General features: G+C 58.2%; 1 protein-coding gene across 1 annotated transcript; it reads left to right on the top strand.

The window, feature by feature from the left end:
• Positions 1-7,426: 7,426 nt before the first annotated feature.
• KCNE1 (potassium voltage-gated channel subfamily E regulatory subunit 1) lies at positions 7,427-7,825 on the top strand. Its single transcript, XM_054577468.1, has one exon. The coding sequence runs from the start codon at positions 7,427-7,429 to the stop codon at positions 7,823-7,825; it is 399 nt and encodes a 132-aa protein (XP_054433443.1).
• The last annotated feature ends 10,653 nt before the right edge of the window (positions 7,826-18,478 follow it).

The following is an 18,478-nucleotide window of genomic DNA, read 5'->3' as shown; positions in this document are numbered from 1 at the left end:
TGTCTCGTGCTTCCCAGTGGAGGTCAGCTGGGGACGGGCTGGGGGGCATTCAGGTGCGCCTTGCTTTGCACAGGTGATTAAAAGGGGATTGTTTGAAAATAAAGTGCACTCTGAGGACCCCAGAGGGACTCCTGCCTGTCCCCTTAAGCCTCAGCAGGGTGAGCTGGGAGACAGCGTCTGGGCGGCAGGCCGTGGTTGAATGGCAGCTCTTCCGTTCCCGGGAGCCGGCGTGCGTGCCCGCGTCCCGCGGGCGCGGGCTGGGCTCCCGCCGCGCTGGGTCCCTGCTCCGGCCTTCGGGCGGCGTTGAGGACCCACGCAGCCCAGCGGCTCCGCCTGCAGGCGTGTGCGTTTCGGTGGGGAAGGCAAACGCTGAACATTGACCATCATGAGCAAGAAAACCCAATTATCTTCGCACATGATAAGTACTGTGGGACAAGGCAGGGGTCCCCCGGAGGCAGAAGAGAATGAAAACTATGCTGTGGTGTTAAGATTAGTGACCGTGCTAAACTTCTTTGGGAACAGGGTGGGTTGCAGGGACATACAGAACGATATTACTCATATACACTTTAATATACAAAACAAATTATACTAATAAAATAATAGAACTACAAATGGTTTAAATCTTATGTGAAAACACGCTACGTTGAGCGTGGGTTCATTAGGTTCCGCCACCCGGGTGCATTTCCCTCCGCTGTTTGCTCTCAGGTGGCAGTCGCAGGGGGTCTAACCCTTTGCGGTTCGGCAGGCCCCTGCTGCAGCCCCCGCACGCTGGCGCGGGCACAAGGTGAGCCGGCGTCTCTGGCCTCGCCGAGCTCCTGGAGGAAGTGCCCAGGCGAAGCCCCAGGTTATAGGATCCAGGTTAGCATGGGAGCTGACTGGCTGGGTGCTCTGAGCGTCAAAGAGGATTGGGGACATCCGGGTGGGGCTCACACGCAGGGTGGCACAGGAGCGGACTCCTGGAGCATTTCCAGAAGCAGAAATGGTGGGTCACACCTTTCTGGCAGAGAAAGCAGCAAAAGCAAGAGACAGGCAAGGCGGGGGGACTTGCTCCATGCCTCGCAGAACCCTGGGGTGTAGCCAGCCTAGGTTCCATTAGACCCTGGCTTCAGGTAAGAAGCAGGTGCCCCGAATTATTCTAATTTGCTGAAGAGGGCGTTCCATCTGCCTTCCCTCCTTGTGACTTCAGCCACCTCCAGAGCCTGGGAATCCGCCACTTCTGCTCCGCGCCTGCATGCTCCTCCTTGTTCCAGGTGGAGTTTGACCGGCCCCTCTCCCCAGCGCGCTGGTTCGCGTTTCCCTCCGGCACACCCTGAAGCCCCCTCTCGGCACCCGCGGGGAGGTCTGAGGAGCTCCCGGTACTGTGACCGGACTCGAGAGCCACGGGCCGGGCCCAGCAGGGAGGCGGCAGGAAGCCCTTTCAGAGCCACAGGACATCCAGATGCTGTGCCTCTGCGCAGGTCTCGCCCAGATCCCTGAGACAGACCCTGCATGACTCAGCCTCCAGGAAGGATCACGAGGGAAGCCGGCCACCCGCCTGGAAGGGCCGCCGCCAGCGCCCCGTGTGCAAGGAGGCAGATCTGCCTCCAGAGCTCGGACGCAGTGTCGCAATGGTGATGCAGGCAGCGGCCTCTGAGGAACACCGGGTCACAGAGTTCTGGCCTCCCGGAGGTCATGGTCACGTAAATGAGGCTTACCCACAATTGTTCACCCCGTGCCTGCTTCCTGAAACAGATCAGGCCCACTGATGGTTTCAAGGCCTGACGCTCTTTCAGGAAAGCGCCCGAGGAATGCTGTTAGGAATGACAGGCATGCTATTCCCATTCCACCGACACCAGCAGCCGAGGCCCAGGGGAGCCTGTGAACGTAGGCCCCTGAGCCCTGACTCCGCCACGCCCCTTCCCTGCTCAATCCAGAACTGTCCCTCTCAGAACAAGGCCTCTGGTCAGCCACGGGGGCCTGGCCCGCCCAGTCAGTGCTTAGGGAAGAATGGAAGCTGGGAACGCGGGGAACCCGGCCCTCAGAGCTTCCAGGCTGCTATCAGCGCCGACAGACAACGAGCTGGGATGCGTAGGAGAAGTGCAGAGGGCTGGCATGCCCAGGACAGCGTGACATCACACTGCGCCCCTCTCCGGCGTGGTGGGGCCTCACAGAGAGAGCCCAGGGCGGGGTGGCCTGCCGTGAGCCCGGCTCAGGGCCCGGAGCCGCGTCCTGAGCGGTTCCAGTGGCCCGGTCTCGGCTTTGAGAATGTTCGGCACAGTCAGAACATCACACTGGTTGCGTTTGGGGTCGGAGGCCCCAGCTCCTGCCACCCTGGCTGTCCAGTGCCGAGTCCCCGTGCAAGGTGCGGAAAGCGGTGGCCGTCCCCCGTGGGGGACGGCGCCCTGTTGGCTGTGTCTGTCAGAAGCCAGCCCTCCTTCGGGTGGGCCCCGTTTTACTTGGTCCAAGTGGCTGGTTCCCCAGTTCCTCGGAGCCTGAGGATCCATTTCCTCTCTGCGAAGCGCTGGGAACTGCCTCTCCTCCGCCTCAGCTTGATGTTTGACACCTGCCTTTGATAACAGGCATGACCTTGGGTGTGTCTGCTCACGCGCACGCAGCCCAGTGCCTGTGAGTTGAGGTGGTTGCAATGGTTGCCGTCCAGGGTCCCCTGAGCCCAAGTCTGAAAGAGTGGCCCCTCGGCGGTGTTTTGTCGTCACAGTGGTGAACTTGGCGCACAGGACACGCCCCCTCAGCGGGCGTGCAGGTTGGGGTGTGTGTCATGAGAGCATGTGACATTCTGAGACTCACTATGCACAGCACCATGGGACCCTGCACCGCGGCACCCACGCTGCAGGGCCGGCCCACAAGCCTTGGGCGCGCAGCGGGCAAGCGGCCAAAGCAATACAGGAAATTCAGGGTGAAGTAAGAAACACGCTTTTCCTTTCCAGAGTTGTTATTTGAAAGGCAGCTGATGAACTTGGCTTTTCTGGTCCGGCCTAAAGCGCCGACAAGCTCGGTGTAGGGGAAGGTGCCAGCGGGAGTGGGGGTGGGGGCGGCAGCGGAGGGGACAGTGAAGACTGGAGGGTTTCCCTCGGCAGTTTCCCTGCGGGCGAGCTAGGGACCTGTGAGCCCAAAGGAGAAAATCTGAAAAACAAAGGAGATTGGAAAATTATGCTGTGAAACCCTGTTTCTCTGCTTATACAATTTTTTCCCAGGACCCTGCTGCTCAAAAGTCTGATGGGTCAGTTTCCTCAAGTCCCACACCAGGGCCCAGTGGCCCTCAGTCTTGGCTACAAGTTAGGGTCACCTGGGCAGCGTTTACGAGTGCCAGTGCCAGCCCTGGCCGGGGGGCTCCGTGGGTTGGGGCGCCGCCCCACACACCGGGAAGCCCGCGGGTTCCGTCCCTGGTCAGGTGGTGAGGTGGTCAGCGCACGTGCCTGGGTGGCAGCTGCGATCCCCGGGTGCGGCGCGTACAGGAGGCAGCTGGCCGATGTTTCTCTCTCACATCGATGCTCCTCTCTCTCTCCCCCCCGCCCCCCAAATCAATCAACATTTCCTCAGATGCGGATTTAAAAAAAAGTGCCCATGCCAGACAGGAACCCCAACCAAGGACAGCACACTCTTTGGAGGTGAAATTCAGGCGTCACATTTTTAAAGCTCCCCAGGTGGTTCTGATAACTCGCTGAGTAGGGTCCTCATGGGAGCAACACCTGGGAACCTGGTAGAAACGCGAATTCTCAGGCCCAGGCCTGTGGGTCAGACCCTCCGGGGGCAGAGCCAGCCGCCAGCCTTCCTAGCGGTGATTCTAGAGCGAGAGCACTGCCTTGGGGGTGGCCGCAGACCTCTGACCTGGCAGGCTTTCAGAGCGGATGTTTCTGATTGCTTCCTCCGGCTGCAGAAACGTCCATGTGGTGTTAAGTGGCGGGTCTCGGCGAACTCGCCAACACGCAGCAGCCGCAGAAGTTCCTTTGAATTTGCTGTGGGCTCTGAACCAGCTCACCTTTGGCGATGGAAGCCGGAATTCTGCTCCCGTGGCGGGGAAGTGATAAGAACGCTCCAGCAGGAGTTGGTGGCAGGAATCCTTGCCAATTGTGGTCGGCCGCGGTTTACGGAAGAAAATTATATTACCGGCTCAAGGCCTGCCTGTTTTCTGGGCAGGGTTTCTGCGTTCGTAAGTGGTTTCCAGTCACTTGAAACGAAAATACTGGACGCCATGTTTAAAAATCTTGACTGATTTCCAGCAGACCCACAGCTCCAGGTCTACGCTTTTAAGAAAAAAAAAAATCGTTACCCGACGACTCCTGCCCACTGCCTGGTTAGAATGGGGCAAATGCTGGTTTTGTAGAAGAGGGTCTGGCAGCTTACCCCCTGCCAGGTCTCTGGGCACAGACTCCAAGGCCCCGAGGTGTCAGGAAAGGCCACAAACACATGTGCTCCCCATTTTGGCCCCGGCGCCACCAGGTAAAGAAATGCCATGGTGATCGGCTGGGGAAGAGCCAAACCCCCAAACCCCTGGGCTGCTGTTTCTTAACAAGGCGGAAACACCAAAACACTCCCCCTCGGAACACCAAGTATGCGCACTGGGGGCCCCACGCTGGCTGGCAGCCACTCTGGGACCCGGTGGGCGACACACAGCCCAGAGGTCAGCGATCCTTCTCCTCAGTTGCCAAAGGCCAAAAGACAGGGTTGAGCAGCCAAAGGAGCCTGACTTGGGTCGCGTGGTCGGGATGCGGGGCCTGAATCCAAGGCCAGGAGGAGGCGGGATTCCTAGCTCTGGGCGCCCTCCGCTCCCTCCCCACTGGTCACAGAGCCGGGCCTATGCCCCCCGCAGAGAGAGTTGCCCCTCCGGAAACGGCTCTGGAGGCGGCAGGGGCGTCTGCTAATCAGATAAGCCGGCCAGGAAGAGCCGGCCCCACCCGTCGGGAGCTAGTGAGAAGTTTACACACAGCCCTGCCTGGCTGTGTGCTATGGAGGCAGCGGGGGATGGGCCCGCGGACAGGGACCCTGCGCTGCTGAAGTCGGCAGGGAGCGCAGCGGCCTCCAGCGTGTGCGGCGGGTGGTGCAGGCCTGGCCGGCACAGCGAAAGGCTTCGGGAAGGAGGCGAGAGACTGCTGAGAGCTGAGTTTGGAGGCCTGGCGAGGCAGGCACCATTCAGGAGTCTCCCGGGCCAAGCAGTTGCAGCAGCCCGTGCTGGGGACCTTCAAGGACCCGAGGACAAGTTCAGGGTCCCAGACGCGGCGAGCAGGGTGGGAGCGTGGGGCATGGGAAGGTCCTGCGCAGGACAGGGAGCAGCCCCCCACCCTCCGCCCAGGGCCGGGAGCCAAGCTGGAACCAGGGTGCCCGTCCCTAACGGCGGGAGGCCCGGGCAGGCTGGGGTGACTGCGGTGTGCCTGTGGGTGATGGCACAGCCCACTGGGGCGGGGAGCGGGCTCCCTCCAGCGCGCGGGCGGGTGATGGGCGCTTAAGGCGAATGAGTCCTTGGAAGGTCACTGGACACGCGGCTCCGGTGCTCAGGGGGTGCCCGGGGTGGTGGCCACGTGGGCGACCTGAAGGAGCAGTGCTGCGTGACCAGGGAGAGGCCGCGGCGAGAGACAGGAGGGCGGACAACGGACCCCGGAGCTGGCGGAGGAGGAGGGCCCTGCGCGCAGCGCGCGGTGCGGTGCATGCGCATCTTCACCGCACTGTGTTCAGCGGACGGACGTTGAAAACTAGGCCCGATCTACAGAGAAATAGCTCCGGGCCTGGTCTGGAGGCTTCCGAGGGTGACACCTGCGTTGGGCGAGACAGAGTGTGGCGTCCTGTCCCTGCCATCTGCGCTGGGGGAGCGCGGGCGCCCCGCCGCCTACCGTGTCCCCCGCTGCACACCCAGGGCACGTGCGCATTTCTTGTCCTGCAGCCTTTGTGTCAGGAGCAGGCACCCCGGCGCCGCCTCCCGCTTCATCCCCGCAGCTCCCCAGGGTGCTTTACTCAATGCCTGGAGGGGCCTGAGAAGTGAGACCGCTGATGTCTGATCCGCTCTCTGGGGCCCCTTCTGCGTTGAGCTTGGAGCTTGGGAGCATGGGTCGTGGGCTGGGCCTTGGGGATTTTGTTTCACAGCAGGAAGTAAGGGTAGAAAGCAGGATTTTCTCAAACATCAAACAAAAGAAGAATAAAATCTGTTTCAGCTTCTCATTGATGGCAGGGTGCCCGCCCAGGTGCGGGTCTCAGGGAGGCCACGCCTGCCACTCCCAGGCCTGTCCATGGGTGTTCAGGGACAATGATGTCCAGACTAAATTGATGGGGACACTGTCATCCTCTACGTGGCTCCTGCGAGCCATTCAATGGGGGACGGGGCGGGGCAATGCAGAGAGAGGCAAATGCAGCACCAGCTGGCACATGGGCGCCCTAGCGGGGAACCCACGCACCCCCGGCCACCGGTAGCACGAGCCTTCCTCCCAGACGGTGTCCCCTGGTGCCGGTCCCTCTCAGGAGTCCCGACAGCACCATGGTGCGTCGCGTGAACCGCCAGGCACCAGCTGTGTGAAATGTGTGGTTTCCCCAGGTCCCCAGGAGGCCATTTGTCACCCCATGTTTATGGAGTTGGTGGCACAGCAGCGTCTGGCTCTGGGGGATGGGCACAGAGAAGCGGTGGGTACCCGCCATGGGTCCCATGCAGTGGGAAGGACAGGGATGCAGGTTGCCAGAGCCCGAGGGGGCTGGAGAGCCACCGCATCGAGGAGGAAGGAGGGAGAACAGGGAGCTATGCACCCAGATCCCACTCACAAGGAGTGTGGTCTGCTCAGGTGCCATCACAAAATGCCCCAGGCAGGGGCCGCAACAGCAGACATCCATTTCCTCACAGTTTTGGAGGCTGGAAGCCCGAGGGCAAAGTTCCGGCAGGGTCGGGCCTCTTTCCTGGCTGGGCAGATGGTGGCCTCCTCAAGGTGTCCTCACGACGCAAGGACACATAGATCTGCCTTCCTGTCCTTGCAAAGCCACCATCCTAACAGGTCAGGGCCCCGCCCTCAGGACCTCATTCGACCTTAATGACCTCCTGAAGACGGTGTCGCCAGGCCCTTTGGGGGTAATGGCTTCAGCAGGTGACCTGGGGGAGGGACACAGTGTGGTCCTTAGCATGAACAAAAAGGCACACATACAACAAAGGGTGTGTATTAAAGGGGCTCATCCTGGTGGTCACCTGTGGAGGTAGAGGGTGGGGCTGGTAAATTGGAATAAAAGGAAATCAATTTATCAATTGGTCAGTCAAGAGAGGCCACTGTGCAGGCCCAGGGAGGCCTCTGGTGCAGCCCAAGGAGTGTGCTAAGGCCCCCTCTCACCTGAGACTTTGAAAATGGTGAGCGTTCCTGGGTGCCAGGTGTGGGTTTGGGCCACGGTGTATTTGTGATTTCAGGTTGCACTTTTCTTGTAGACAGTTCACCCAGGAAGCTCCCTCTCCTGCCGTGGAAACTTGATGTCCAGGATGGCCCTGTCTAACACCACAGCGATGACACCCTTCTCGACCAAGTTGTGGCAGGAGACAGTTCAACAGGGCGGCAACGTGTCAGAGCTGGCCCGCCGGGTCCCCGGGGACAGCCACGGTGAGATGGAGGCGCTCTACATCCTCATGCTGCTGGGCTTCTTCGGTTTCTTCACACTGGGCATCATGCTCAGTTACATCCGCTCCAAGAAGATGGAGCACTCCCACGACCCCTTCAACGTGTACATCGAGTCCGACGCTTGGCAGCAGAAAGACAAGGCGTACTTCCAGGCCCGGGTCCTGGAGAGCTTCAGGGCGTGCTACGTCATTGAAAACCAGCTGGCTATGGAACGACCCAGCATGTACCTTCCCGAGATGAAGACTTCATGCTGACACTACGTCCAGTTAAAAGGGGACAAAGTCAATGGGACAATCTGATTTTTCTAATCCTATGCTCTCTTACACTCTGTATGGTAGGGATACAATTTTTTGCTATTATAAGGGTGAGGGGTGGATTAACACTACTTCTCTAAGATCACATTCCTTCTATCCTAGACCATCAGCTGTTCCCCAGGATCTGTTCGCTGAGATGGTAAGGTCTGTAGTTCACAGACTCCCTTGCAGCTAGCAGGTCACATGATGAAGTTTTGGCCAGTGGAAGTGGGAGTGATGAGGGCAATTTCTGAGTGATTGTGTCTTCCCAAAATATTTGTTCAAGTCCTTAGTACCTGCAAATGTGACCTTATTTGGGAACAGGGTCTTTGCAAATGCCATCAAAGTGAGATGAGGTCCTTGGGGTCAACCCTAACCCAATACAATGGATGTCCTTCAAAGAAGAGGGAGATTTGGACAGAGACACATAGGGAGAACCCATGTGACAACAGAGGCAGAGACGGGGGGGACACAGCCACAAGCCAAGGAACGCCAAGGTGACAGCCAGCACAGAAGCTGGAAGAGGCGAGGAGGGAGTCTCCCCTGCAGGTGACAGAGGATGCACAGCCCCGTGACCCTGTGACTTCAGACTTCTGGCCTCCAGGACTGTGAGTTGATGTAAGGCCACGTAATTTGGGATTCTCTGTCATGACAGCCACTGGAAGCTCACACAGTGCCTCCCTGCGCCCACCCCCGCCAACGTGACAGCTGCCTTCCTCTCCGCCCGCCTTCTCCTCGCAAAACAGAAGATCCCCTCACAGATGAGGGGTGGGAAAGGGACTGCAGGGGTGGGGGGGGAGGTGGATGGGCCCAGGAGGGTGGCTCACGGCTGCAGAGGAGGCCCCGTTCACATGGCCCGATCGGGGGTGGCGGGGGGGGGGTGGGAGCTGCGGAGCCAGTGCCGCGGGCGCAGCCCCTCCTCCAGCCACCGTGGGAAGGCAGCAGGAGGTCTCTGCGCCCACACGCTCACCTGAAGAGGACGGGCACTTCAACCACACACGGCTGTTCCCAGCCTCCCCCAGCATCGGCAGCCTCCTCAAGGGCACAGGCCGAGCCCGCGCACCCCCAGGCCTGCGTCCCATGATGGACGGGCAGCAACGCCTCTGGCTGAGCCTGGAGGCCCTTGGCTGGGACATCTTTGGGGCACAGCCTGGGTGATTGAGTCCTTGGGATGGGTGGCTCTTGGGGTCACAGAGCCCTTTGAAAATCTAATGAAAGTTAATGATCCCCCCATACTCCCCCCAAAAATACTCATAGGCACATTTTGCCCGCCGTCTTGGGGGTTTGCGGGCCCCCAAAAGCACACCTGACTGCTGGCACCTTGTAGCCCCTTGGGTTCCCTGCTTCAGACAGGCACATGTCTCGCCCGTGGGGGAGGAAAGGCAGGCTGGGAGCTCGGGTGGAGAGGGACCCGGAGCGACCACCACTGAGCCACCATGTCACTCTGGCCTCGATATTCCAGGTGTAGAACTGGCTCCGGCCATCAGTTCGTGCCGCCTCCCACCCCCGCTGCCCCAAGACTCCTCCCTGTCCTTGGGGGACCAGCTGGCGGTTCGGCCCATTCCCTGTGCCCCAAAACCTCTCTTGAGCCGTGGTTTTCAAATCCTTGTTACCGTGTTTTAAAATCTGGCCCAACAGGCATAGACTGCTTGCTACACCTAGATGCTGTGCTGAGCTCTTTAGAACTAGAATCTCAGTTACTATTCTGTGTGTAACATGTTATGTGCTCAGTGGATTGGGCAACAAGCGTTTTGGGGTATTAATAGGATCTTTTTTAAAAATTAAAGACTTTTATCATGATCAGTGGTGTGTGTCTCTATCACTGTGGCCCTTTTAGGAAGTGGATGCGGGTTCCCGGAGGATTTAGAGGGGACACCAGGGCACTGGTGGACAGCTAACCTCCGCGGCAACCCGCTGGTGCCGCAGAGAGAGAACAGGGAGCCCAGCCAGGCGGGGCCAGATGCGGACTGTGAGCCACCCCCCACCCTCCACTGGCCCCGTCCAGGGCGACTGAGTGGTACATTTTCCACCAGCTGGCAATGTGCACTGTCCGGATGAACTTGGTTATTTAAAAAAATAAACGAAATCTGGATGTCTGTTTGAAATCTCTTGATTTTCAAATATTTGCAACTAATTCAATTTTTAAAAATTGTGTGGGCCAAACAAAATACAACCGGGGACCGAGTTCTGCCCCAAGACCACGGATGTAAGCACTCTGCGCTAGGGAGAAGGCCCAGCCCCTAGCCAGCCCCAGGCCACCGCTGATCGAAAGTGGGGTCAGAGCGGGGACCCTGCATCTGAAGGGCTGCCGGCCTTGCTGGCAGAAGCAGGCGGAATCTTTGGTAGCTCTGTCCCCAGTGTGGTCCTGGCCGGGCACCCACAGGTCCCTGCCCCGCTGGGGGACGCTCCATCAGGCTGCCCGCATCTGGCTCAGACTCATGGGCAGGTGCTGGGACCCCCTCCCCCTTCCTTTGTGAGGGGACCCCCTCTCCCATGTCCAGGAATGGCTCCGCCGCCCTTTCCAGCCCGCGGAAACCCGTCTCTCAGCCAGACCTGTGCCGCCTTCAGTCCCAGGCCTGGGGACACCAGCGCTGTGCATGGAGGGACCCCCCCTGAGGTGACCGCGGAGGTCCCGATACCCTCCACTGGGGAGCACAGAGTCCCAGCGTAGGCTGTGGGGTGCCCGACACGCAGTGCCCAGCACTAGACAGAGGAGGGCCCTGTGGCTGATGAGTCCCGTTAGCCCTGGAGCAGGGCTGCGGCTGCCGGCAGGAGGGGCTCCTCTGTCCGGTCTGCTCAAAGGACACCATGTGGACATCATCAGCCCTAGGGCCCACCCTACCCCAGGATCATCTCACTTGTAGACCCCGCCCTTAACTGCAGCAGCAACCACTGTCTCCGGAGAAGGCCACATGTTGAGACTCTGGGCGGGCATTCAGCCTAGTGCAACAATTTAGGGCCAACAGCTTAGAACAATGCGGACACAGAACAAGCTCATGACACGTGTTCACGGTGCCTGTTCTCACCCAATGCAAGCTGCTGCTGTAAACCCGATCGTGATCTTTGTCAACGGAGGTTTTCACTGCCTACAAGGGAATAGAGGCCGAGCAACACAGAGATGCTCCAGGAGCTGCCAGTGAACAGGACGAAAAGGAAAGGCTGCTTGTCACGTGTGGTGCCGGCTGCCCTACAATCCCATGACTCCGCACATTATTCTGGGTGTTTATCCAGGGAAAACAAAAACACTGATTCGAAAAGATACACGCACCCCTACATTCGCTGGAGCCTTACGTACAGTAGCCGAGAGACGGCAGCCGCCTGGGAGTCCGCCCATGGCTGACTGGACACCGAGGACGTGGTGCACACACGCAGTGGAACGTTACTCTCCCCCATACAAATGAACGAACGCCTGCCCTTTGCAACAATGCGAATGGGCCTAGAGGGTCTTACGCTCAGTGAAATAAGTCAAAGTCAAATACCATATGATTTCACGTATGTGCAGAACTAAAACACAAGGAACAAACATAATAAAACAACAACAGACTCACAGAATCAGAAACCAAAGAGGTGGTTGCCAGAGGGGACGGGGTGGGGGGTGGATGACAAAGGCGAAGTGGGGGACGGTCCATGATGTGGCAGTTTGCACGGTGACAGACGGTTACTAAAATGGGCGGGGTGACCACACTGTAAGGCATAAAAATGTTGACTCGCTATATAAACTAATATAACTAATATACTACTGTATGTTAACTATATCCAATAAAAAATAAAACAGTAACAAGTCCTCACATAGGCTGCCTGAGGCAGGACACCGGAGGCGAGATTGTTCCTTCAGGGATAAAAGCAAAGGGGCCCAGGGCGGGGCCTGCTCAGCGGTCAGCGGCCCGCGGCCCTTCCCCGGCCGGCGCTGGGCATGCACTGGGGGCCTCCTGCTGCTTCACTCTCAAGTAAATGAAAAGAAAAAGAAACATCAGTTATTTTAAGCACGTCCCCAAGGGTGGGCAGGCCTGAGCCCCTCCAGTCAGGGACGTGGGAACCTGGGGGTGGGGGGTGGAGGGCACGCGCTCGAGGGCTCACCCTGACGAAGAGAAAAGGAGAAGCGGAGAAAGAAAGGCACCAACGCGCCCTGGAGTCCGAGGGATGGAGGGGAGGCCTGCTCAGGCCACGGAGGACGGCGACGCAGTCGCATTCCCCAGGCTCTACGCTCACAGGGCCTCCGGGAGGCGCTGAGCGGCTCTGCAGGGCCCGGGGGCTCTGATGTGGTGGGAGCTTTGGGTGAAGGGCTGTGCTGTTTGAGCTGCTTTCTTGGGTCAAAGACTTTGGGGCCTTGCACAGCATGGAGACGTTCAACACGTCACTCCCCCCACCCCCCACACAGCTCCCCAAGGTGAGACGTTTCCTGGGGCCACAAGAGGTCTGAAGGCACTGGATTTGGAGCAGGCCCTCCATGGACCTGCTGATGGAGCAGAGAGCGGCCCCCAACTGTGCTCGCCCCCTGCCGGCAGCACAGAACTCCGGGGGCTGGCACACCACAGAGCGCCCCGCTGCCAGCAAGGCGCGGCGTCACCGGGCTTCAGAGATGCGGACAAGTGTCCTCAGCCAGCATTTGGCCAGCTATGGCCCACAGGCCAAATCCAGCCCTCCATCCGTCTTTATAAATAAAGTTTTATTGGAACAATCACACATCACTTACATACTGTCTAGCACTGCATTCACACAACAAAGGCAGAGTTGACGTCTTGTGACAGAGGTTGTATGAATCACAAATCCTAAAGAATTGACCATCCGGCCCTTGACAGGGGGAAAAAAAAAGCGCACTGACCCACCATCTTAAATGTTCGCCTATGTGGCCAAACTCGGTAATGTTGGCCCCCTGTGGCCCTATGGACGGATACTCTGTAGCATGTGACACAGGAGCCACAGAGGACAGGCACCCGGTCACTCTCTGAAGTCAAACTGAGGCAGGCAGCTGACAAGCATACCCGGTAGTTCTGGGCGGGAGTTTTGTCAGTTAAGTACAGAATATCAGAATTAGGAATTTAAAATATCAATAACCACTATTAGGCCCATAGTTACGCACTTCACAATTTTTACAATTTTTCTAGTCCTTTGCATGTGTGTAAAATCCACATGCCATTGTTAGGCTAGAAAACGCGCGCGGCTCTATCATACAAACATAGCTGTCTCATCAGCGCCCTCTAGCGAAAGCCCTTGGGCTGGACCCGGTGGAGTCCGTCTCCGCAGCTCCGCGGAGGTGGCCTGGTTGTTATAGCAACCTCTCGCCACCAGGGGGCAGAGCATCCGCGGGTACCGCAGAGCCCCCGAGCCAGAGTCTCCGCCTCCAGGAGGCTCTTTGAGCGCGCGCTCGGGAAGAATCAGGTGGGCGCGGGTTAGCATCGGGCCACGCAGTCAAAGCCAGCAGGGATGCCTGAATTCCAAAAGGGCGCGCGTGCGTGTGTGCGTGTGTGCGTGTGTGTGTGTATGTGTGTGTGTGTTTAGAGTCTGGGCAACCTCAGGTGCAGTCCGCGCGCCTCATTCACCAGGCAGCTACTTCTCTAACGAAGGGGGACGTTCCTACCAGAGATGCAAGCCAGGGGCCGAGACAAGTGTAGGGGGTCGGATTTAGAGTGTCTGAAAGCTAGAATTTCCAACATACTAGCATAGAAACGGCTGATTCCTCGCAGAGAGTCCGAGTATAATATTCCTGGCACACTCACACACTTAGGTTTGCCTTTCAATAGATAATAAACACACATCAAGAAAATAAACAAATTGCTTGAAGAGGTGCTGCTCAGAGGCAAGGAAAGGATCCCTGGGTCTCCTTCCAGGGAGAGTCTGTGCATACACAAGAATATCCCGCTTTCATCTACGAAAGGTATACAACATACACCATAGGCCAGTCTGCGTCGCGCTTATTTTCTTCCTGCTTAGCAGCACATTGACGATTGTTCCTTATTCGTGCACTGACATCCTGCCTCATTCCTCTTCGTGCTTGAATGCGACCCCATTGTGTGGATTTCCACACTGCCTTTAACCTGCTCTCCAGACGGACGTTTATAGGTGGTTTCCACCCTTGTGCTGTCCCAGTGCGGCGGTGACAGACTTGCACGCGTGTCCTGGAAAGAGCTCGCACGCACGCTGAAGCCCCCCACATTCCTAGAGGACCGAGCGGTCAGGAAACATGGACGCCGTAAAATGTTAACATGGCCGTTGTCCTCACCACCGACGCTGGTGGTGACCGGCCTCTGTGAGCTGTCCGGCGAGCCGGGCGCCCTTCTGACTGCGTCCTGGGCCCTGCGGACCAACCCGTTTCCCAGGTGGCCCTGACTCATCAGCAAGCCCTGAAGGCGGCTCTGCATAAGTTTAATTTGCATTTATATCACTATGCGGGAGAAGGAGCCTGGTTTGGTCTGCTCTGAAAACATTGGCGCGTCCTTTGCTGTGACCAGTTTTCCTGCGTGTTGGTCATCTTTCTGTCGAGACCCCGATCTGCTCCTTCATGTCAAAAGCCTTTGGAACACGAAGGAATTCGCCACCTGATCCCACGTGTTGCGAGTGATTTCTGCCAGCTCATCATTTATTTATTTTGGGAGTCTGTTAAAACCTTTTGGTTTTGGCGCCAAGACATTTTTGTTTCTTCAGTGTTGTCTTCTGCGATTTCGGACTTTGGTGTCACGCTTGGAAAGACTATCACAACCTGGGAGTATAAAAATAAATCTCCCGTGTTTCTCCTACCTCTTTTATAGCTTCGTTTTAAAAATTATAACTTAGAGCCACATGGAATTTATTTTCACTTGGAGCATCAAACCAGAGACCCACTCTCACGCTTGCCGGGTGTCTACTCAGTTCCCCCAGCATTTAGGGAACAACCGGTTTCTCGTCCACTGATTTGAAATGCTCCTTCTATTTTATACTATTTTCCTGAGTGTTTTTTAGCCTGTTTCTGTTCTGTTGCTCTGTCTGCCCGTGTATGTACTAGGAGGGAGTGCTGTTGATTTCTGTGGTTTGTATTACATTTTGTTTTGTTTTATTTTATTTAATTTTTTAGACAGAGGGGAAGGGAGAGAGAAAGAGAGGGAAACATCAATGTGTGCTTGCCTCTCGTCCCCCCTACTGGGGACCTGGCCCACCACCCAGGCCTGTGCCCTGACTGAGAATCGATCTAGAGACCTTTTGGTTTGCAGGCCGGCACTCAGTCCACTGAGCTGCACCTGCCAGGGCTGCGTTATGTTTTAACATCTTGTGAGAATAGCTCATTATTTTACTCCCCTGGAGTTTTCTTGGCTGTTCTTGTGTGTTGAATTTTCCACATAAATTTTAGACTCAACTGGCCCATGTTAACTGGAATGGGGTGAGGCGCTCAAAGTCTTTGTTTAAGAACTCTAACACATTTCTTTAGCTCGTTCCTGGAAGAGCCGAGGGGAGCCTCAGAGGGCCACCGAGGTTCACTCCTTGGAAGAGGCAGGTGTCGGTTAAAGCCTGTCTGCAGGGCAACGTGAATCACTTAGACCCCAGTTTATTCCGCCTCTGGGGCGTGAAGGGTACTTTCCTCAGGGTGCAGCGGGGCCTTGCCAGGTCCTCCGCCTGCGAGGCTGGCCTTTGTGCTGTGGGACACTGTCCTCTGTCCTTTGCAGCTGCCCCGGAAGCAGGACCTGTTTCTCCTTCGGGTTTCGCTGCACTGATCCCGGCACCAGGCCCTCTCCCGACCTCTCCTAAACCGCATCGCTGCCTGGAGGCTCCACCGCCCCTCACACCGGGGGCCGGGGCTTCGACGCGTGCATTTTACGGGGGCACAGTTCAGTGCAGAGCAAACCCCATTCAACCTACCGCACGGACGGATCGAGGCCTGTGCACTCTCCTTTCTGTCTCTCGTTCCACTGGCTTTCGTTTTCTCTGGTCCTCCAGGCCCCGAAGCCTTTCTCTGCACCTCCCTCCCTGGGGACAGGCAGTGACATCCAACGTCCAAGGAAAGGCGAGGATGATGCTTAAATTAAAGATTCCCAGAATACGCAAAGCACCTTTGCAACGTCCCCTCGGAGGCCGTGGCCTGCGGAGGCAGAGGGACCCAGGGAGCCGTGTTGGGCCAGGACGCGCGGCAGAGCCTGTAGCCTGGGCCGCTCTCCTGTGGCTCCTGGTTGGTCACTAATGTCCTTGCACATTGCGGGGGGTAGAACGGGTGGCGAGGCCTCACCCCCAGAAAGCCCCCCTTAGAAAGAAGACCAGCTGTGGATGCGAGCATTTATTTACTGAGATTTCCTAAAACGCCAGCTCTGACACCTTTACATTCAGAAGCACTTGCTCCTCTGTTGCGCCGTCTCTTTCTGGGCACTCAGTCCCACATCCCTGCTGCCCCTGCCGCCCATCCAGACGTCTCCAAAGCTCGCGGGTTCTTCAGGGGCCGGAAAATTGAAAAAGAAAAAAAAAGTCCTGCCCGGCTGGGAGAGGTGAGTCTCTACGGTCAGAGGAGCTGGGGCGGGGCGTGGGGGGCGGGCAGCACGGGTCTTGCTCCCAGAACTGCCACTGGGACAAATATTTACCGGGAGTGGCTTTGCGTGACGGCCTTCAGGTCAGTGTTTGTCCAGACTGAACCGGAGGCCTAAGGAGACACACAAGGAGGGAGGAGATTCTTGACCCTCCCGGTGGTACAGGCTGTTCCGTGGCACTGTTATGTAAGCGCTCAGGAATGACAAATAAGGCCATGCGCACGGGCAGCTGCCCGGCCCTGTGACCGCGGGCCTGGCCACCCCCCTCCCGGGGACAGCGCACTTTTCATTCGATGGCACCGTGTGGCCACAGCCATGGCAGAGGAGAAAACCCTGGTTAAAAAGAGCATTTACATTTTTCTGTAAAATGTACATTTTACATTTTACACCGGGCTGCCTGTCACGGCAGGGTGCGGTGTGCGTGGGCGCACGGGGCTCACGTAGCGACCGGAACCCGCCGTGCGCGCTCGGTTCCACGACGGGCCCCGCGCGCACGGCCCCGCGAGACAGAAGGCGAGCGCGGCCCGGGGCTCCTTCACGGGTCGGCAGGCACCCCGTCCATTATCCCAGCTTGAGTGGCACAGTGTGGTTTCAGCCAACAAGGAGGGTTCAAGGTCAAGGGTACGCGGCAGCAGCAACCCTCTGCAATTCAACCCGGAGGGCGCACGACCCAGAGAGCTCCTGGGACCCTGCCTGGGTCCAGCGTGCAGGTGACGCGCAGGTGGTGGAGGGGGAGCACCTCTGGCGCCGGGCGTCCCAGCTCTGTCCCCAGGCATCCCAGCTCTGTTCCGTACAGGTTGTGTGACACCGGGCATTTCACTTCACTGAGCCTGAGGGCGTGGCCCCACCTCGAAGCGGAGCGGCCCTCCTGCCCGCAGGGACCTGGAGGCAGAGGAAGAGCTGCTGACACGGCCTGGTCCCTCACCGCTGTGCCCGGGGCAGCGGCCCGACCAGCGAGACAACAGGCCTCTTTGCTGCTGCCCCCGCGCTGCGGGGAGGCCGAGGCCCTGTGCCTTCCAGGTGGCGCCTCTGCAGCGCCCACCCGCGGGCGCCAGCTGCCTGGGCGCCTCCCTGCCCCGCGACGCCTGCGTGGGCAGCGCCCCCGGCCGGACACCTGCCTGGGAGCAGCCCCGCCCGGTCCCGCTTCCCTCCTGCCTTCCCGGGACGGGGCGTGGGACTGGGCACCCCCACCTCGCAGGGGAGGCAACGGCAGCTCTCATAGGGCAGAGACTTGCCCGGGCCACTCCCTCGGGCCAGCGTTGGAGTCCCCGACCAGGTGGCAGCGCTGGCAGGGCCGTGGTCCGGCCACCCTGGGGCAGGGAACAGCAGGAGCCTGCAGGGAACTTGGACCAAGATTCACACGTCGTCAGCGGCTGGGCTGATAACTGAACAGGAAACACAGTGCTGCGTTAGGATTCCTCAGGGCACGAAGAATAAACAGTGGGAGTTCTGTCCCTGTCCCTGCCCCTGCCTCCCGGCCCCTCGCAGCGCCAGCCCTCCCTTCCTGGGCACCCCCGAGCGGCCCTCCGGCCCGCACGGGCAAGAAGTGGAGCTGCGATTTTCCCCTGGCGTGTTCCCGTAGACGGAGCGTCTCTCCCCGCTGCGCTGTTTGGGTTGAAGGATACATCCTGCAGGTATTTACACTCGGTGCACAAGTAGCTTCCTCGTTCTTTTTCATGGCTGCGCAGTTTTCCACTCTGTTACATTATCAAAATGTAACCCACATACCACGAACATCACTCACACACAGTGCGCATTTCAGTGGCTTTGGAGGACTTGTGTGACCAGCACCAGCCAGTTTATTGCCCTGCCCCTAGCCCCCACCGCATACCGAGGCAACAGCCAAACCGCCCTCTGTCTTTATAGATTTTTGACATTTCGTATAAATGCAAGTACATGCTATGCTGACCTTTGTAACTGACTTCCTTCACTTAGCATAATGTTTCCAAGGTTTATCTACTTTGTAACAGGTATTATTGTTCTTTTGATTGCCCAGTAATATTCCCTTGTGTGAACAGACTACGTTTGATTTCTCCACCGTCAGCCGCTGGGCACCCCGGCTGTTCCCGCTCTTTAGCTGCTGTGGCTGGTGCCGCTGTGAGCACTTGTGTACAAGTGTTGTCTGGGTGTG

The sequence above is a fragment of the Pteronotus mesoamericanus genome, unplaced genomic scaffold (assembly GCF_021234165.1).
Source record: "Pteronotus mesoamericanus isolate MK-2021 breed Mesoamerican mustached bat unplaced genomic scaffold, CSHL_Meso_final contig_116, whole genome shotgun sequence".
In the NCBI taxonomy this organism is placed as follows: domain Eukaryota; kingdom Metazoa; phylum Chordata; class Mammalia; order Chiroptera; family Mormoopidae; genus Pteronotus; species Pteronotus mesoamericanus.
This window is presented reverse-complemented; position numbering and strand designations above follow the sequence as displayed.